Source organism: the organism of the source record quoted next, unplaced genomic scaffold (assembly GCF_019419815.1).
Source record: "Pyrus x bretschneideri cultivar Hongxiangsu unplaced genomic scaffold, Pyrus_bretschneideri_v1 Contig2, whole genome shotgun sequence".
Taxonomy (NCBI): domain Eukaryota; kingdom Viridiplantae; phylum Streptophyta; class Magnoliopsida; order Rosales; family Rosaceae; genus Pyrus; species Pyrus x bretschneideri.
The window spans coordinates 6,655,515-6,677,302 of record NW_025999501.1 but is presented as its reverse complement, the minus strand read 5'-3'; the positions used below and the strand labels follow the sequence as shown (position 1 = coordinate 6,677,302).

At 37.6% G+C, this 21,788-nt stretch overlaps 3 protein-coding genes across 6 annotated transcripts; 1 reads left to right on the top strand and 2 right to left on the bottom strand.

The window, feature by feature from the left end:
• The first annotated feature begins 528 nt into the window (after positions 1-528).
• Positions 529-1,984, top strand: LOC103947945 (ethylene-responsive transcription factor ERF021-like). Its single transcript, XM_009358927.3, has one exon. The coding sequence runs from the start codon at positions 911-913 to the stop codon at positions 1,451-1,453; it is 543 nt and encodes a 180-aa protein (XP_009357202.2). The 5' UTR covers positions 529-910; the 3' UTR covers positions 1,454-1,984.
• A 2,997-nt stretch (positions 1,985-4,981) lies between these two features.
• On the bottom strand, positions 4,982-9,155 carry LOC103947946. Of its 4 annotated transcripts, none has more exons than XM_009358930.3 (3): positions 9,000-9,155; positions 8,422-8,487; positions 4,982-7,110 (listed from the first exon to the last, which is right to left on the bottom strand). In XM_009358930.3, the coding sequence occupies exon 3, from the start codon at positions 6,935-6,937 to the stop codon at positions 5,186-5,188; it is 1,752 nt and encodes a 583-aa protein (XP_009357205.2). In that variant the 5' UTR covers positions 6,938-7,110; positions 8,422-8,487; positions 9,000-9,155; the 3' UTR covers positions 4,982-5,185. The 4 variants fall into 4 exon arrangements, with proteins under 4 accessions (XP_009357205.2, XP_009357204.2, XP_048439148.1 ...); XM_009358929.3 differs by having other exon boundaries at positions 4,982-7,091; XM_048583191.1 differs by having other exon boundaries at positions 4,982-7,091; positions 8,422-8,499; positions 9,000-9,146.
• Positions 9,156-13,466: 4,311 nt separating this feature from the next.
• Positions 13,467-14,271, bottom strand: LOC103947947 (ethylene-responsive transcription factor ERF022). Its single transcript, XM_009358931.2, has one exon. The coding sequence runs from the start codon at positions 14,177-14,179 to the stop codon at positions 13,574-13,576; it is 606 nt and encodes a 201-aa protein (XP_009357206.2). The 5' UTR covers positions 14,180-14,271; the 3' UTR covers positions 13,467-13,573.
• Positions 14,272-21,788: the final 7,517 nt, after the last annotated feature.

Below are 21,788 nucleotides of genomic sequence, written 5' to 3'. Positions count from 1 at the left end.
ATTGGCCATATGACGGGGTATTTTAGGCATTCGATAAGTTTTAAATGTGTGAAGCCAAACATAATTAATGAATTTGCTAATGTGGAATTTAGCCGAAGGGTTTCATTCGAGTAAAAAACTTATGTCGGGCTTTACGTGGAGAAAATTAAATTTTAAGGGCTAAAGTCATATTTTCAGAATCCTTAAACAAGTTTCTAATTTTTTACATTACACAAAACATGGGCCCTATTGCGAAGAAAAATAAACAAAACAACGAAAGGTTGTACGCTTATCTCAGATTCGCAATGCTGATGCTGGTGAGCTCTATATGAGAATGGATATTCAGTGGGTCCGGACTTCGAATGGATTTCATGCTTCAACCAAAAAAATTAGAAAAAGAAGAAGAATGGATATAGTTCATGCCACCTGGGTTTAAACCGCGTCCTCAACAGTTTACATACTATTTATTGATTAATTACTTGGGTTAACTGCACCAGTCCTCACAGATTTTTGGCTTAAAATATTCCTCCAATACTTGTCAATCTTTTGATTCATCATAGATTGCCTGAACCCTTCATCTCCAATTTTTTATATTTCATCATTGATTGCCTGAACTTTCATCTCCAATTTTTTATATTTCAATTTAATTTTAATTATTTTGTTTTAGATCCTTCAACAACTAGAAAAGAAGATAATATTGCGAGCATGTACCTGGGCAAGGCAACTGCTTGGAAGCTCACTTCCTTTCATGTTATGCGACCACGTTTCATACCAAAATCACAAGACATTCATATCTATAAATACCAATCAACTGGACCACACTTTCACCAACCAAATTTGTTTTATAATCGTTCTACCATTGCTTCAAAGTTTATTATTCTGCAAACACGCACACCAATTCTAGCATTTTTGCTCACATTTCTCTGCATGCATGGGGGATCCCGCCAATTCTAGCAATGCCTATGGCCCTGCCTCTTCGGCCTACAGAGGCGTGCGCAAGAGAAAATGGGGCAAATGGGTGTCGGAAATCCGCGAGCCTGGAACCAAAACCCGAATTTGGTTAGGCAGCTTCGAGACTCCAGAGATGGCGGCCGCAGCGTATGATGTGGCCGCGTTACATTTCCGGGGTCGCGAAGCGAGGCTCAACTTCCCTGAACTTGTCAACAACTTGCCTCGCCCTGCCAGTTCCACCTCTGATGACATACGCATGGCAGCACATGAAGCAGCCTTGATGCTGAGAGGTAGTAGTGGTGGTGGTGGTGGTGCGGCTGAAGGTCATGAGGTTGGGGGCTCCAGCTCAAACGTCGGGCAGGTCAGGGTGAGGCTGTCGCCGAGTCAAATCCAGGCAATTAACGAATCTCCCTTGGACTCGCCCAAAATGTGGATGCAAATGGCAGAGCCTACGATGTTCTCTAATGACGTTTTTGAGAATCAGTGGGAGGATATGCCGAATGACTCTCTTTGGGATCCTTAATTAGGTAATTAACGTTTACGTAATAGTACAATGACAAAATATGAACTATATATATAAATTTCCTAAAATTATAATTTTTTTAGTATAAAATTGTGTGACGTAGTTAATTTGAGTAAAATATATGAGCTATATATTCAAATAAATCTTCCAAACAGATACAGCTTCATTAAAAATAAAAATAAAAGAGATGGGGGACAAGTCTACCAATTAAAAGAGATTGATAAACTTTGAGCTTAATTTGTTTCGAATTGATTGACCAAATCAGCAGATTAAATAATTTAATTGTCTATGGAAAGAGGCATTCTTGGTGATCCAATATTTAAAAATTGGATTGGAGGGACACTGATGATTGATCAAGTAGTTCCGGTGTGGCAGTAGGTGAGGTGGAATCGATTTGTGTTGTATGAAGGACCACAAACTCTTTGGCTACTTTTTAAATTAGCCTTATAAGAGTGTACTCGATCGTGTGATTTCTTTTTCTTGCTCTCATTGTCTTTACATTATTTGATGTAATGGAAATAATTTGTCATTTGATGTAATGGAAATAATTTGTCATTGAGATTAGTGTACGCAGTAGTAGTGTGTGGGCAATCACTTATTAATTCCGACTAAAGTATATGTGTACTATTAAACATATGAAGAACTACGCATGCGACTATTGCTGAAGACTTAATTTTGCCTAATCTTTTTTCATTTAAAAAAAAAAAAAAAAAAGAATATACAAAGAACTATGTACAAATTTCCATGCCTGTTTCTGAGAGATGACAAATATGAAATTGTTAAGAAATGGTAATTAAGTATGAAATGCATTTTGTTTCCTTTTCCAATGAGTGGTTTATTCAATATATAACAAAAATAAACAACAAAACTATTTGGACAAATAAAAGTAACACATCTATCGACACTTTTTCTAATAGATGTGAGCTCTGCTATATCATGTGTGAGCATCACCTGTATTAGAGAATGTCTAATAGCATCATCCTGAAATAAAATTTTGTTCAGTTTTTCACTATTACTTTTAGAGAAAACCCATTGGTTGACTTTATTGGCATGTCAATCTTATGACTAAGAAGACCAAGAAGAACTAATTCAAACCTGATCAGAAGTTGATAACTAACAGAGAATTTCAGTGGGTAGTGGTACTTAAAAAACTTATCAAGGGTCACACCATTCTCAGTCAAAGTACATGCATGACAAACTCAGTTTTAAAAATCAAACCTCTTGTGCTTATATCGCTTGGACAGATGCTCTCTCTGTCTCTGTTGCATTGATGAATGTTACTAAGTTACTTGATACTCATTCGGGCACCGAACATTCCTCGTACTAAACAGCTTTACCCTCTAATGCCCATGGGTTTAATTCCTACGAAGTTCCTCCTCCCCCAGGGGTGAAATCGTTAGGGATGTTAGAAGTCTTGCCCTCGATCATGTCAGCCAAAGTTTGGCAGATCAAATTTATCCACTAGTTCTTGATTTTTAGTTCCACCTGCTTCATGAAGCGCTCCACCCACTTCTTTCTCTCCATCTCGTTGTTCTCAGCCTCTTACTCTCTCCAATACTGGAGGACCTTGGGGAAGACGTCACCAGCTACGCTGTCCAAATGGAACGGTTGTAAACCGCCATGTCCTCGATGAGTTGTGATTGCATGGCCACCACCATCCACGTCGAACAGATGGCCGTCCTAGCTCTAGGGTTATCGTCTCCTTGTCAACTTTGACAACTGAAGAACAAGCTCTGCTCTTCAGGGACATTATTGCTTTGGCTTCAAGCTTTGAGAATGTGAGAGATTTTTTTTTTGCTTTCCAAAGTCTGAGGGTTTTTGCTTGATTTGGGTTTCAATGGTTGGTTGAAAGTTGAAACTTAATTGGGGACACAATCGGTGTGCTTTATGTTATTGAACTCACTATCTACGAGATTCGAACCTTACACATCTTACTTATAAGTAAAAAGAAATATCATTAAACCATAGTGCAAGTGTACAAAAAGTTTATCACTTATGTTTACATTAAAACGAACTGCAAGAGCCACTCAGTAGTGCGGTCTGGTGGTATTCCTCTTCACTTGGAAGTGAGAGGCCTTAGATTCGAATCTCGTGGATGGCGAATTCGATACCAAATTAGGTTTCCCATTGTGTGGTTTAGCCGAACTCTCCCTCCTCTTAGTGTAAAAATATCTATGTATTAAAAAAAATAAAAAGAACTGCAAGAAGCACCTGATTATAATGGTATCTTTCACCACCTTCCTCTTTCTCAACAATTTGATTAGTGTATTCAATTGGAAACTTAAGATATTTTATATCTTTTAATAAATCTAAGGGTATTCAATTAGTATTTTAAGATATTCTCTAAAATTTGAAGTGTATTGAATCAGGATTTAAGTTAGTTTATTAAAATCCTTAGAAATCCAGGTGTATTCAATTAAAATTTTAAAGGAGTTTATAACATTTCAAGTATATTCAATTAGGAATTGATTTCAAAGTATTTTAAAAAGTTTGAGGAATTCGAGGAACTTTGAGAAATTTCGTGGCATATTTTAAGCATTCGCAAATCTCACATCTTCCCTTGAGATTTTGAGGGGATTAATTCAAAAATTTACATGAAACCTCTACAAACAATTAAACTCCATTAAAATTAGGATAATAAGCAACTAATCCAATTAGGATTTACTTATAAGAGTGAAATCTTAAGTTCGATTCTCGCGACGGGTAAATTTGAACCACAATATTGCTAGTCCATTATAAGGATTTGCCCACTCTCTCACGTTCTCAGTCTAGTCAGTATCATTTGTTCATAAAGTAAAAAATTAGAATTTGGTTTTGATACTTTTCTTGGAAACGAAAACCAACGCTTTCCTTCTCATTTTTGTACAGGGCACCACTCCAAAGCCTTTTTGGATTTGTTTCCTTCGGCCAGCCCAATTCTCTCCACGAGCCCAGCGACACACGGGAGCCTTTTCTTGTAATTTTTCTATCGAAATCCACATTAAACTCCTAAGCTATATTTCTGCAAAACTTATCAAAATAATCATTTTAATCCAAAAACATAACAAAATAATAGGCTACAAAGGTAAACTGAACGCATATCAAGGGATTGTCAATATGTTAGTTGAGGATGGTCTTAATATGTAAACTCAGGTGCGAGATGCCTTTTTCCATACCAGTTGAAATCTTCGGCACAGCTTTATCGAGACCCAAATAAATACAACCTAATCATGAATCTCTTTAAATAATGAATATCGTACTCATTTCCTTGATGAGCAAGAAGCTTCTTACCCACTCCATTATGGGAGAGCTAACATCATCGCCACTGCTACTGTCAGAGGCTTCTTTCATCAGAAATCTAGCAACTCTGTTCTGTCTTAAGCAATTTCCTGAAAATAGTAGATAGAGCAGCAACAGCAACAACAACAAAGCTTTTTCCCACTAAGTGAGGTCGGCTATATGAATCCTAGAACATCATCACGCTTGATTCTGTGTCATATATTCCGTTAGAGCAAGAGAGAATTCCAACAGGATGAACAATTCGACAAAGAAACGAAAAACTGCTGCTCATTACAGAAGATACATCTTCCATTTTCAGAAGTTCCTTCGAATTACTCAGACACCTAGTAATACAGTGGACAAATTCTAATTTACATCATCTGAACAACTTGTATGGTCGAAATCACACGATACTAACCTACGTTGAGGTAACAGTAAACGCTCAGGAGATCTCTAGAACACAAAATTAGACACCTAGAACTGTTCGATACTTTCAATACCCTCTGCTTTGCAAGTTGTCTTATAATGTCCAGTTTGGTTACACCGGCTACAATGGACAGTATGTTTCTCGCGATTCAGGTCCTCTAAACAAATTCGTTTCTTTTCCGGTCGTCCTGGCTGTCTACGAAACTTGGGAGGTCGCACGACCTGGATATCATCATCCATAGAAGCCTCATCTGTCTTTCTCCATTCAATTTTTCCTGGGATAGGGTATATCTCCTGAGCATATGCCTCGCGGTAACTTGCAACTGTAAAAACTTTCTGTGTAAAGGCATGTACATCTTTTCGACAGGAGATGAGGGCAGCCACAGCGTGGGAACATGGTATCCCATATAGCTGCCAATCACGGCAGGAACAACAATGGGTGCCAATATTCACAATGTCTGATCGATCTGGTGAAAGAACCTCAAATTCTACTTGATCAGACCGAAGGACCTGATATGTGGATGCATGGCTGATGGCTTCTATGATACGCTTCTCCGCAGATGGAGAAAGTACAGAAACCCACGAATTACTCTTCAAACGCCGTTCTTCAAACTCAGCCATCAATCTAATATGAATTGTCTCAATCACTTGGATTATGGGTAGCTCACGAGCTTCAAGAATCCATCTATTAAACTCCTCAATATTTGATGAGAGATGACCATAACGTGTTCCTTCAAAATACACCAATGCCCAGCAGGAAGGATGAAATTGTTGTAGCCATTTTGCAGCTTCCGGAGATGCCTCCTCTATTTCAACCATCTTTTCTTTAAAGCCAATAGTGGTAGTGGCATAAGCAGCATTCCATAGAAGATGAACAAGCCTTGAGTTCTTGAACTCTTTTCCAATGCTTTCACTCAAGTGGCGCATGCAAAAAGCATTTAAAGAATTTGGGAACTTCCTTCTTACTGCATCTGCAATTCCCTTATGTCCATCAGATAAAAATGTGAGCTCCGGCATATTCTCACTGTTCATCTCTAGTGCCTTATGCAACTCTGACAGGAACCACATCCAGCTTTCATCATTTTCTACATCAACAACACCATATGCAAGTGGAAATAATCCACCATCCGCATCAAACGAAGTTGCAGAGAGTAAAGTACCAAGATATTTACTTTTTAGCTGAACTCCGCCCAGACCAATGATAGGCAAGCAACCATTCAGAAATCCATAAATGGACGCATGAAAGGACACAAACAACCGGTGGAAACGGTGATCTATACCAGTGGTAAATACCTCTGCAATGCTTCCAGGGTTGGTCTTCTTTATTTGTTCGCAGTATGAAGGAAGAAGGCAATACGCTTCCTCAGAAGAACCATAAATTGCGGCAAGTCCTCTTTCTTTTGCACGCCAAGCTTGCTTATATGGTATAGTAATCCCATATTGCTTATGGATGTCGTGCAATATATCCTTTGGTTTGTAATTGATGTTACCCCGCAGGCGTTCTTCTATAAAACTGACAATCCAATCAACGGAAGCCTGATGGTGCCCATTGTGTGCATTTCTCCCACAAGTGTGCGTCCCTTCAAGGCTTCTTATTGTAAAGGTTGGGGCATTAGGAAGCTTCACAGCCCGGATACGCCATGGACAGCCATCAGTTGCACACTTTGCAAAGTAGCGGATAAGGTCACTTTTTATGATGCGAAGCTCAAAGTGTTGTGCAATTGCAGCTTCTTTAATTGCATTCCTAAAGGCCTTGACATCAGGGAACTCTTGACCGACAACAAATGTATGGTCCTCCATGTGGCAAACAAAACCAATCAGAAGCACAACTCTTCAACGTAATCATCAACTGTTCCAATGATTTGCTTCCTGGAAAGCGAAAAAATCTTTGAAGAACATCATTTTGTTGCGTCTGACTGGAAACTGCCAGATATACATTCTCATAGCAACAAGTCTGCAAGAAGCCAGTTCCCCTATCAGTAAATTAGAAAAAACACATTGACTAGCCATTTCTCATGCTCTAACTGATTCTTAAAATTTCTTTGGTGCTCTTCACCCGTTGAAAACTCAGCAAGGCTTCTTTCGAAGAATCATATAACCTCTTGTTCTTCTCAAATTAAAAGAGAAAAAAAATCAATATAAAAAAAGTACATTTTTCTTGATGGGTAGTGGGTACAAAAGATACATTATAATAAGCAACTAAGGTATTAATGGCAACATTTTAAGAGAAAAAAAGGCCGCTGAATTTACAAACTTCAACTACATATAGCTATTAATAGTAAAACTTCAGAGTAAAATACATAAACGTTCTAAATCAGGAAACAATCCAAGAACAATAGTTTAAATACATACACTAATGTCAACAAGCTAATCACTTTTTCTATATAATCAAGGTACCAGAGCATGTTTGTTAATTATTGAATACTTTTATTGTGTTTAAAGTTTAAGTTCCAAAACACATCAAGGAAACATAACAAAATTCAGTCCCCTCTGTGTGTTGGGGGGTTGCCAGAGCTGATAACACGTATATACACATCATCCTAAACAAAATCAAAATGAAACACGGTAAACCTTATCAACAATTACAGACAAACTGCTAAATTACCCCCATAAAAAATATGAATCTACGAAAACAAAACTCCATGTTAAAAGATATTGTATGTAATTTGCACTTCCAGTGTCTAAAAGAAAAATAAAAACTGAAATACATGTACATGACACCTTAAACTTTGTGAAATTATTATCATCACTATTCTACTTGCATGGAGCATGGAGGGGACCGTATTGATAAAATCACATTATAAACAATAATTAATTCTTTCAATTTACTAGGAAACAAAATTATAAAACTCAGAACTCATACATCTGCTTTACAAACTTACAATTAAGAAGACAAATTAAAAACATTGATGAAAAACCATATGCTCTCGTTACTAGAGGGTATGACATCCTTACTTGCATAAGACACCATATTGGTAACATCATATTGAGAGAAACCAACAAATCACTCTTTTGGAATTTGTTGAATTATAAACTAATATAAAAACTCCATTCTGCACACATCTCTCCTATACCATAATGGCTACAAAGACATATGAAAGAAGCTAACTAAAGCTTTCCGGGAACATGAGCTGGGATATTGCAGAAGTTAATTAGAGAATCAAGCAAGCATCAAAAAAATGCAAACATTAATCGAGAACTATGTATTAGTGCAGAGACTATAAGTCACATTCATGCAAGTTATCCCTATAATGCAAAGTGAGGGCATAGCTGAAGGAAATTACCGTGGAGAACCATGGTGGTTACTGTACTTTATTGGCTTCCCAGACTTTCTCTTGCAAGTCCTTAACCTGGTCGAAAACCTTTTGCATTAATGCAGGGAACACTTATTATAACGCATATGTTAATTCCAACTAAAACTAATGCAGAACAATGCAAACAAATCCCCTGTAACATGACAATAACTCGACCATCCAAACAAATCCCGAAAACAAACCAAACCCGCATCAAAATTCGCATTGAACGATATACAAACCAATCAAAGTTACAAGATTTCATAGAAACCCAAACAAAATTAGACAATCGAGACAACCCAATATCAGAGACTGTTCAAATTCTCAGAATGTAGAGAAGCAAACTGAAAAGAGAAGCGTCTGAAAGATGTCAACGACTATTCGGCTTTGATGTTCTTCTTCTGAAAGGGTTCCATGAGAAATCAAATTCTATAGAAATTCCGAACTCAAATCTGAGTTAAGAAAAACCTAGAACCTCATTTTCCCTGTTCTTCCCAATACTATTTATCAACAGATAAACAAACAAATCCAAGAAAAATTGGAGTCAAAGTTCTATGACGGCTGCTTACCCGGTGATGGTATTCCTTCCGCCGCTAACAGCGTCTGGGTTTGCCTCTTCCGGCGGTGATGAGAGTTCAAGTGAGGCTGAGAGAGGGATACACAGGACAGGAGAAAGAAGCCTGCTTTCCCAAACGAAGAAGACAGCCCACGTCATCCGACCCAATCCGAACGAAAACTAGTCTTTGGCAGACCAAAGTACCCTTACGTAACTCAAACTCAAAACGACGTCGTAAGGCTACTTCGCCGAAGTGCTAGGGTAACTGTAGTGAGGGCAAGGGTGTCAAATCAAGCCCCCATGAAATGTCAATTAATGAAATTAGCTCCTCCAAATTCCAAAACTGTGTGCTTCTGATGCAAGAGGGTCCCACTTGGCATTATCTGTACAATGGTATTTATATTTATATTTACTTGTAAGTAAAAAATTTTAGATTTGATTAGCTTGTACTTAATTTGTTTTGAGGATTTTTTTTTTAAATAGCCCCTTTTACACATAAAACAATAAATAAAAAAAAGGAAAAAGAAAAAGCAATTCTAAAAAATTCCATTCTGTAAAACACAGCTGCAATGGCAACTACATCAACTCACAAATATTCATTTTTTTTATTTTAATAGAACACAAATTTTTATTAGTGTATATATTTCCTAGTTTCTAGTGGCATCAGTGATACTTTAAGAGCAACTCCACCATTGCTTATTGCATTGAGGATAGGCAACTCAATTCCCTTTCTCCCCTCCCCAAAACACTCAGCCCACTTGGGCAATTGGACTCAAGACGAGCCCGATGAAGAAGTCAGACAATAATCACCTAACCCAACTCTCATTGGCGGAGTCAGAAATTTACAACAATGGAGTCAAGAGTATATTTTCGTGGCTTATGCTCCAAAATTCGTGTCTAGTATCACAAGTTGTCGGTCAATTTGACGTCCTAGACAAGGTAGGGCAAAAGGGGCTGAAGATCTGGAGGCTGTCAGGCGATAGATTCATGGTGGTGGGGAGATTTAGCAAAGAAAGAAGAGGCGTTGAAAGAGAGTTGTCAGTGATGTATACAGAGATGAACGTTGGATTTGTTGTGCTAAAAACAGTACCATTGTCAATTGGAAACGAACTCAAGCCAACCACAGGAAATATACTAAATAAAATGTAAAAACAAAGACATCGAAATTTTAATGAGATTTCTCCACAATTAATGTACTCAAGACTAGGACAACAACTACAACTTTGATGGAGTGATGGCTAACAAATGGAGCAGCAACTCCTTCTTCTTCTTCTTGTTTGGGCCTGTCGGCACCGAAAAGGCTCTAGGCCTTTCAATTTTTCTTTGCCTTTTACTGTTAGCCAAAAAGAGCCTACAATTTGGCCTAAAGGTTATAGGGGTTGCACCGACCTTGGCTCCGCTAGTGTCAGTGCCCCACCTATATGATGTAAGGCTGAAAATAATGCTTGTAACCCATCCATAAGAATGGAAGTGAAGTTGGGGATACAAACCTAAAAGTAGTGCTTGCAACTCATCCATAACAGTGGAGAAACTACCAATAAGAGGACCCATAACAATGGCGGTATGATAATAGAGATGTGCAAACAACAGTCATTTCCGCCACAGCAAGAACCATTACAGCACATACCGTCACTTTAGCAGCCTGAGGATACGTAGCTCCCAACTCATTTGAAACTGAAGCCCGAGTACTACACAATTGGCAAAGAGTATTCTTTGAAAACTATGTAGTTACAAATCGAAAGTTTTCTGTGTCTTTATCAGGATCAGGTTAAGAGGATACCTTGCTGTGGCTCCAAAAGCATAAGGTATGAAGTAGTTTTTGTCTAAAAGATATGTGAGCATATATGTGAAAGAAAATAATGAGAAAATGATGCTAACTACACAATACATGGGTTTTGTGTTTTTATTTTGTTTTCAGTTTGAGAGCTATTGGCATGCATTCCTCTTTAATGTTATTTTTCTCTTAAGTTTCTTCATAGGAGAAGTTCACGTACTATTATGGAGTACCAATAACATAACTTTTAGTGTTTTATATACAATATTGGTGTTTACTATTTTGTCCTTCTAATATTAAACCATAGTTTCTTTTTTCTTTTTCTTAGACAAACGATAAGATAATCTACATTAAATTCAATTCAACTATGGGGAGGGAAGAGAATTTGAACTTGGAACACACTAGGTTGAAGAGGAAGACCCTTTCCACCACATTCAAAATGTGGTTTCTTATTTATGTCATTTAACTAGGGGTGTTTTATTTATTTTATTTTTATTTAACCATAAGACATTCTCCCTTAATATCATAGGTTAACAATCTCACACCCTAGCTCTCAATATCTCTCCCACCGATAACAATCTCTCAAAGTGTTTTCTTTGTAATTTTTATACAAAGAAGAAAACCCCTAACGTTCTATTTATATGTATAGGCTTTAATTACGTCAAGGAATCCTTCATGAACAAATAAACCTCACTAAAAAGGCTTTAAAATACCGAAAAAAATAGGTAACAAGCAAAGTCGATTGGCCGCTCAAGGCTGCAACTTGCATTAGAGCAAGTTCACCGGGAGCCATTAGCCCGGCACCCAGCAGCCTTTTAGGCTTGGCACCCAGCCAATTTCCTTCAACCCAGCCCAAGCCATCCCATAGGGTGCCCCAGAATGTACTGAGCCAAGGCCCGGCCTATGTGGTGTCATGCTGACGCCAGCTTGATGTCACATGTCGTTTAAATATTTTTTTGTGCCAGGCGCATGGAAGACAAGCGCGCGTGGGCCCAAGTAGCCGACAGCGGTGCAGAGGCGAGGCCCACTGTGCAGGTGCAATATGGGGTTCTGGCGTGGGGACACGTGGCTCCACTGAGTCCGTTGGATTTCCAACGGCTAGTTTTCTGGGCCGTTGGATTTCCAACAGTAAAAAAATTGAAATTTAAAATTAATGATTACTGACGTGGCACAATGAGAACTGTTCGATTTTCAGATTAACGGTCCATATTTTTCCGCCAAAAAACTTTAAAAAAATAAATAAAATGTCAGAAATTAATAATATTTTTTTATAAAGTCAGAAATTAAAATAAAATTGTTATTTTTATTATTTTATAATAAAAATAATAATATTTCAATAAAATTGACGAGGCTATATTGTTTTAGGAGTGGAGATACATTTGGCTTATTATTGTTCATTAGAGTTTATCACTGTTCACTGAGTGGATTAAATGGGCTGGGTGCTGGCGTATTTTTTTAGGGGTGGACTTGCTCTTATGTGCGCTTCTTGTTCCTGCTAGTTGTTGTTGAAGAAGTTGAAGTTCCACCATAAAAGCAATTGGCAATATGGAAAGAAGCTCAACCTCTTATAAGCCTTTGCAAGGTCCTTCCTCTCTCCAATGTGGGATTCATTCTCAACACGCTCCCTCACGTGTAGCGAATTTTCAAGCCTAACACGTGGACAACACAAACGAGATGACATGGAGCGCTTTGGCCATTGGGCTCCACACGTGGACAACTTGTTTTGAGACTACGATGAAGTTGAGGTTCCACCATAAACCAATCGGCAATATTGAGAATAGCCCAACCTTTTATAAGCCCTTACAAAGTCTCTCCAATATGGGATTTATTCTCAACCCTTGTCTTCACTGACCGGTTGCTCGGTTGGCCGCCCATACCAGATGTTTCCATTCCACCTTGATAGTGATCCAATAATTCACAACATAAAGAGTGTCGTCACAATTTAAAGAGCCAAATTTGAAATCGGTAAATAACACCTATATTGTCATTACTTTATCGTGGGATTTAGGACCTTGAAAGTTTCTCCTCAAAATCTAGTGTAATTTTCAAACTTCTTTCTTCCCAAGTTTGTTTTGTAAGTTTGAGTTCGCTTGGTGCTTAGAAGTGGACTGGATTTGATAGTTCACGAGAATCAAGGCAAGTGAAAGAAGAAATGAATAAATTTGTTTAAAGTTGCAGTCATGAATGAAACTTATACCTTCAATATCCACAATATTGTAGGTTATCATCGATACTTTATAATTTATCACCTTTAATTCCTATAAATTATATATATATATATCATTCATCTCTACTTTTAGTTTTTATCTTAGTATACTTTAAATCAAGTTCAAATCTTTTGCACCTAAAATCTTCTGTGATCTCTTTATAATCTCTCATTTGTTGATATCTAGCCATTTATTTAAACTCCACTTAACAATATTAATTAACTCCTCAACTTATCTCCTCAATAAAAAAATGAAAAACTAAAGATAAATTAAGTAAAAAAGACACATGTTATTCACGTATATAGGTCATAGAAAGGTCACATAAAATTTTGAATGCAAAAGATTTAAATTCCTTTAAATTATATGAGGTATCTAATTCAATGGAATTATAATTAAACAGAAGTAACACTATAGTTAGTTATTCCATCTTTTTCATGAACCGAAAGTTCTCATTGAAAAATGTAACTTGAAAAAATATTCATGGCCAAAGGGCAAGATGCCAAGGCAGCAAACACTTAGTATATTATATTATTTATTTATTTTTGTTCTATATTTGGCTACACTATTAGTGTTCAATTTTATAATAAATAAGCTAATTAAGAATTACTAGGGGTCCCAAATGGACCAATTCTGCATATCTTCGTAGTCCATTGACTCGACATCACCTTCGTAGTACTTGTTTGGACTGGAATTATCAATGTCCCACAAGTCTCCCCCTAACGACGACGGAGCCTCATGGCAATGAGCCCTGCACATGTACTGCATCCACATCTTTGGCGAGTCCAACGGCGACTCATTAATCGCCTGGATTTGACTCGGAGACAATCCCACCGTCACTGGCGCTGAGCTCAAACCCCTCGACGAGTCACCCGCCTCCTCCGTTGGAAATGCCTCCATTGGCAGCTGCTGTCGTCTAACCCTCAATGCAGCCTCTTGAGCCGCTAGTTGCACGTCCATTGCGCTTGAACTGGCCGGCCTCGGCAGACTATCAGCCATTTCAGGAAAATTAAGCGCCGCCCCACGCCCTTTGAGGTGCAATGCCGCTGCATCATAGGCCGCAGCTGCCATTTCTGGTGCCTCGTAGCTTCCTAGCCATATTCTGGTTTTCTTTCCTGGTTCGCGGATTTCGGACACCCATTTGCCCCATTTTCGCTTGCGAACTCCTCTGTATCTTGCCGGAGAGACGCGGCAGTCTGCAGCCTGGGATTCCATTAATGAAGGGGTTTAATTAATTTCTCGGTTTGGTGATCCGTAAGTGTTTGTTGTTTGATTAACAATTAAATGTGCACTTATGTCTCCTTTATATCTATATCTATATATATATATATATATGTATGTATGTATACACGTATCTAGGTATGATCGTGCGGTGATTATTAAATCATTAGGGGAGAGGGGGTGGTAGAGTGAGTTTCCGAGTAGTTACACGTAAGTGGGAAGATGCTGGCAAGTGGCAATTGATGCACGTGCAGAATTTCCATGGCAATCAAATAATGCCACGTGATTATGTTCACACAGCCATAGTTTACTTACCGTTAGTGCTTGTATAAGTGCAAACATGTTGCATGTCATTGTCTAGGACTGTGAACGTAAATAAATAAGATATGGGTAATTATACCACTTGGTATATACTCTAGTAGTTTTTTTTCTTTATTTGTAAGTAAGAAATTTTAGATTTAAATCTCGTAAATAACGAGTTTGATACCATTAATGCAGGAAATACATACAATAACTAGAGCCCCTAACTAATAACGTTGAAAATTATGAATGAAAAATATAAATAACCCATTAATGCAGGAAATTATATAATTAACTAATGAGCAAAATGTAATTGTCATCTTTGGAGGGTAAATTAGGAATGAAAAATCAGTTCAAACTTTGACCTCAAAAAAAGAAAGTTTGCTTATGTGGAATGTTGGTCAAAGGGTATAATCTAAAAATGGATAATTTTTAGGCTTTCTTTTAAATATGTTAGCACTCAGGTTAAAATCAACTTTTCTATATAATTATGTCCGTAATCTCCAATCCTTTCTTCTCTTCCTCTCCAAAACAGTAGAAGTCACATATATAGTAGACATTTATTAACCAACCAGCTAGCTAATTAACAAGAAATAAACTAATATGCATGATAATTAATATTAAAATCTCTCAAAGCTTCCATCTTTCTCTTTGTTCTTGAGTTGTTTCACGACAAAGAAGAAGGCGCATTGTTAGAAAGATGAAAATTTGCTCTGCTTGATTTGTTTTTTTAACTTAAATTCTCGATAAAAATTGTTTTCCTTCAAATTCAATTGGTAATGTAAGTTCAACCCAATCAACTTTTCAATGGCCACCGAAAATATTTGCCTAAAAGTTAACCCTAATTGAATTGTGTCCGTACGTCCATGTACCCGTACCTTATTTCTCATCTTAGTCCCTACCAATTCGATTTGGTTTTCTACATCCCATGACTCCCATGCAATCATGCATTGCCAAAGTGGAAGATTTAGAGAGAGAGCCTCTCGATCAGCCATTAGGATTCTTTCTAATTTTCTTTCCATTTTCTTTCCTCTTCTTCTCTCACATTTTGTTTTTCTCTTTCTATATAAAATCAATAAAAAAATATTAACATAATTTAACCGTAATTGTTCAAATCAGAGACGATAAAAAAGAAAAAAAAAATAAGGAAGAAAATCCTACCCCTAAACAGACAGAGATATGCATGGTCAAGCAGGGTCTGGCGGTTCACGCGTAAACCGTACGTCGGGTACAGCAAGGGACGGTGCGCGGGATCCATTCAGTCAACTCAAAAAGTTGTTTCGATTATTGCATGCATATTTTCCTAGGTTGTTGGTGACAAAGTGCTCCATGGATGACGAACCAGCTGGCAGTCGTCAAGCTTAGCTAGAGACAGCCTGGTTGAAACCATATGACTAAAAACAGTGAAGGGCCTGACCTGATCTGGTGTCACCTGAGCTGACCGGACCCCTCCAATCCAAATTAGTATAAAACCAGCTAGCTGAGCTCCATTTATATTACTTTAGCAAGAATACGTGTCCACGTGGTGTTATACCATGTAAACTATGTGCTTCGTTTTGATGTCCCCATCAGATGATGGATTCCGAATCTCAGACATATCTACACCTAATTTGGTAGATTACTTTGTAATTTGCTTCCTCAATATTATAGGATCTAGAAAGGATTCTCTTCATAATGTTTTAAGTTTTTGTATGTTGGCTTGTAGCTCAGTTGTCAATCATGCACGTGAGATTTTGTGTTCGACTCTTTCTCCCTGTAACTTGGATAAATTTAAAATAATCTTATCGTTTGTAATAAAAAAATGAAATGTTTAGTTTTCAATAAAATATACTCATTGACTTGCTCTCCAAACTTCCTAGAGTGAGCTACAAATAATGCCATGCTGTTAATTATCTTTTAGAGGGGTAATGAACAAAATATGTCTGAAGTTCCAGTTGATGGGGGCCTCTTCCAAAGAAAGAGGATGCATTGGCTCGAGTTCTTGAAAGGGAATATGTTGATCATGTTAGAGCTTATGGATTTGGGGTTACACCTTCAAAGTTAGGTGCTCAAATTATAAACATGGAAGCAATCCATGAACAATAAACTAGAAACTGTATTAGGTTAACAAAAGTTTCTACATGAGCGTATAATAAGACGTATGACCAGGCAATGGCGGAATCAGAAATTTCAATGAGGAGGGGTCTTTTTCATAAAGGTGTTTTTTTTAGCAGATGGTATTTACGAAGCATATATATATATATATATATATATATATATATATACATGTGTGTGTGTGTATCAAAATCAAATGTCCAAAAGAACATATGCATAGATAATATTACATACTCACAAAATTTATAATTGTCTTCAACGAGTTTTAATATTTTAAAATCGTTTTATTATAACCTCGTCGCCTATACTATTAAACTCAATGAGATAAATAAAAATTTTATGAACCATAACTCTCATGTAATATGTAGAATAGAGAAGAAACAATAGAGAATCAAAGAAATTTAAAACTTATTTGTTGAATAGGTATCGAATTTAGGATGATAGAATGTGTATAACTAAAGTTTTCTCTTCCAAGCAAGAAAGGCAAAATATTGCTTTGATTTTAAATGCTATTAATTTGTGTTAAGGAGATAGATAAAATATTAAAGCTAATTGGGAGATGGGGTTATGCTTGAAACGTGGAAAGCAGGACTTGAAGCAATAGAAAGATGCATAATTCCCTAATATATATATTTGTTTTAGAAAGTCAGGATAGGCCTAGGCAATCCCTGGTCCTTTACTCCCTCTGCCAGTGTGGCCAGGTTTCATACTAAGTTTTTGTCAATCCTAGTTTTATAGAATGATGCATTGCTCCCATATATATTTTCTTTTTTTTTTCTTCCACAGAATGAGAAGCATTCTACTCATAAAAGAGCACCTACACAAGTTGGAACTTCACTGGTATATGATATATTGGTTTCTTATCAGTTCACGCAAGGCGGCACCCGAGTCCCTGCTTATTAGAACCTCACCAATGTCAACTGCAATAACTTACATTGGACTGCAAAAGGCAAAGTAGTGGCAAGGGCAGAAATTGTCGATGCAAATCCTAGTTTCACTGGTACATCACACTCCACTTGGGCAGATTGCTACGAGTTATGGGTTAACGAAATTGTGCCTTGAAGTACCATTGTTCAGGAGTTCACGTGAATTTTAAAAACTTGATTAAGTGTTGGGAACCAGAGTTACTTGGCCACACGAGTCTCTAACCGAATGGTCCAAAGGGCCAGAGGGCCGAAAATAGCTTGAAAACCGTTTTTAACCGAGGGTTAGGTTAGAGGGCTCGTGGGCCCGACGGAATTTGAAAGGGCCAAAGGGCAAGAGGGCTGGCTCCTTCCAGCCAGCCAGCCCCAGGCTAGCCAGAATTTTGTTTAAAACTATCGGATATAATCGACAGGAATAATTTACTGTCGGTTATAACCGACACGAATAGTAATTTGAATTGCAATCGTGTCGGTTATAACCGACACGAATAGTATGAAAATTTTAAATACAACAGCTAGCTGAGTCAGCTAACCGTTGGATTCAAATTTTTTTTATGAATTTAAACCTTTTTTTCTATTTTTAAATTCTATTTTTTTTCTTTTAACTTCCTATAACTTCTATTTTACAAAATTTGTTTCATATTTTTTTTTAAATTCTATTTTTTTTCCTATAACTTCTATTTTACAAAATTTGGTTCATATTTTTTTTGCCTATAACTTCTTTTTTACAAAATTTGTTTCATACTTTTTTTTTAATTCCATTTTTTTTAAAAAAAATTTGTTTCATATTTTTTTTTAATTCCATTTTTTTCCTATAAGTTCTATTTCACAAATTTTGATTCATATTTTTTTTCAATTCTATTTTTTAAATAATAAATTATGTTTGGCCCTATGGCCCTTTGACCCTCGGTTGGAGACAGTTTTTTGTGACAGGGCTAAAACGAGTCATATGGTCCTTTGGCCATCGGTTGGAGATAGAGGTAAATATGGCCCTGTACTGTTCATTAAAATATTAATATCTTGAAGGATCAGAGGGCTAAAACGAGCCCTCTGACCAGCCCTCAGTTGAAGATGGCCTTCCTGACACGGTGTTGAAGAATGACGAAAATTTATTTAGCTTCTTCAGCCTCTCACGCATCTTGTTAAGCCTCTCAATATCAGGCTCAACCACCTGATGCTCCCTCCTCGAGACTTGTGCAGGCGTCATGATTGAGGGTTCACCTTCAGTGGTAGTCTACTGCTGCTGGTGGCCAGCCTCCCTACTGATTCTGGCATCAACGTGTACTCTCTCTCTTCCTCTTCCTTCTTCCTTCTGGATCTTCATTCTCTCAAACATCACCTGCACGCACATTCTATGCAATGAGAGCAAATACACACGACCAAGTACACGCGCAATGCCATAAAAGAATTACATGGAACACTGCAGATAGAACAAGACTGAAAATGAAGGTGAGTTTAGGAGACTAAAAACAAGAAAACACGGACAACCAAATTCCATCCAAAACGCCGAGTAATTAACATACAAGGCTCTTTTAAATTATGTCTCGTAGCTATAGAAATCTCTGTCATTAAATCAGTAACAAAAGTAGAAAGACCTTCAACACAATGAACTATGCCGATGGCTCCAAATAATTATAATGCACATACTGTGAAAAATATAGGGTTCTAGACTCGCGAGTTGTTTCAAGTGCTCTTGTCGAACAATAAACACATACTACCCACATTTAACCAAAAGAACGTATTGACAATTAACAATCATGCCTGTGAAGGGTATCAGGCAATGACACACACCAGAGCCAAATCTGCTGGAAGACAAAATCCTCCGAACGATATCACAGCATAAACAAAGTAATTATATCAAAACAATCTACATCAGGGTAAAATCACAAGAATATCAGAGCACCAATTGTTCCGTGATTCCGAAATACAAAATAATAAAAAGCTAGTGGTCAATACACTAGACATACAACTTATATATGATTCTAAATCATTTTTTGTTGACGATTACCTTAGTGGATCGAGGCTCCAAGTACATAAGATCATGGAAAGGGCAGCAATAAGGTTATAGTTTACAACATATCCGCCGACTTCCATCGAAACAACAAACTTCTATGTTTCCACAGATGACCCAACAATGCCATCCCAACACTATACGCCATGGCCTTGAAATAAACCTTGTAAATCTTGCTCTGTACCATCCCAAACTGCTGCGGCGGTAGGCTCCCCGCCAACACGTGGCTCGACACCAACGTAATCCACATGCACATCCCGTAAGCCGTAGCCAGCCCGAACAGATGCGCCACGGACATCAAACCCTCTTGTAAGTCACCCGATGCTATGAACCTGAATGCACCGTACCAGAACTCTCTTCCTTTGTCCTTCAATTAATGCAGCCTCTTCTGGGTCCCACTTTTGAGCTCCTCCGCTCTAGCCTTAACACTTACCAGCTGCTTCCTCCGCAGTCTCTTTCGCTTCTTTCGCTTTTTCAGCCAAGTCACTTTTGAGCTCCTCCGCTGCAGCCTTCACCTTAAAAGCTACTTCCTCCGTAGTCTCTTTAGCTTCTTTTCCTTTTTCCGCCAAGTCACTTTTGAGCTCCCCCGCTCCAGCCTTCACCTTACCAACTGCTTCCTCCGCAGTCTCCTTCCCTGCTTTTGCTTTTTCCGCCAAGTGTTCACGCTGTCTCGCCTTCATTTTCAGTCTTGTTCTATCTGCAGTGTTCCAAGTAATTTTTTTATGGCATTGCGCGTGTACTTGGTCGTGTGTATTTGCTCTCATTGCATAGAATGTGCGTGTAGGTGATGTTTGAGAGAATGAAGATCGAGAAGGAAGAAGGAAGAGGAAGAGGCAGTAGCAGCAGACTACCACTGAAGGTGAACCCTCAATCACGACGCCTCCACAAGTCTCGATGAGGGAGCAACATGTGGTTGAGCCTGATATTGAGAGGCCTAACGAGATGCGTGAGAGGCTGAAAAAGCTAATTAATTTTTCGTCATTCCTCAACATCGCGTCACTAAGGCCATCTCCAACCAAGGGCTGGCCAGAGGGCTCGTTTTAGCTCTCTGATCCTCCAAGATATTAATATTTTAATGAACAGTACATGACTATATTTACCTCCGTCTCCAACCGAGGGCCAAAGGACCATAAAAACTCGTTTTAGCCCTGTCACAAAAAACCGTCTCCAACCGAAGGTCAAAGGGCAATAGGGCCAAACATAATTTATTATTTAAAAAATAGAATTGAAAAAAAATATGAATCAAATTTTGTGAAATAGAAGCTATAGGAAAAAAAATGGAATTAAAAAAAAATATGAAACAAATTTTGTGAAAAAGAAGTTAGAGGAAAAAAATAGAATTTAAAAAAAATAAGAAACAAATTTTGTAAAAATGAAATTATAGGAAAAAATGGAATTTAAAAAAAAATATGAACCAAATTTTGTAAAATAGAAGTTATAGGGAAAAAATAGAATTTAAAAAAAATATGAAACAAATTTTGTAAAATAGAAGTTAAAAGAAAAAAAAAATTGAATTTAAAAATAGAAAAAAAAGGTTTAAATTCATAAAAAAAATTTTAAAATTTAAATACAACGGCTAGCTGACTCAGCTAGCCATTGTATTCAAAATTTTCATACTATTTGTGTCAGTTATAACTGACATGATTGCAATTCAAATTATTATTCGTGTCGGTTATAACCAACACAATTGCAATTAATAAAAATATTTCCTCTTTAGCCATTACTATTCATGTCGATTATAACTGACAGTAAATTATTCTTGTCGGTTATATCCGACAGTTTTAAGCGAAATTTTGACCAGCCCGGAGCTAGCTGGCTGGTTGGAAGGAGCCAGCCCTCTGGCCCTTTGGCCCTTTCAGATTCCGTTGGGCCCACGAGCCCTCTGGCCTAGCCCTCGGTTAGAGACGATTTTCGGGCTATTTTCGGCCTTCTGACCCTCTGGACCCTTCAGTCGGAGATAGCCTAATGGCTCTTAGCTGGCATCTTGTGTATCTTGCCCAGCACCTCCCCACTTCATGCTGTTGATAAGGACTTGGATTCGGAGAATCTCTTTGCTTGTCGCAGATAATTATGTGTTTTAATGCTGTTCTTTTTTGTGTTTGTAAAGTTAATATTTTTGGTAACTTTCGATACAATACTTATTCCATAGCTATAATGATAGATATGGAGTCAGAATGCTGCACTTGTTCTTATGTGAAGTCACATGAATTAACGCTGGCTACATCTTCTGTGTTTTTGCTTTCATTTTCGCCTGGATGAGGATATCGGATCCTTC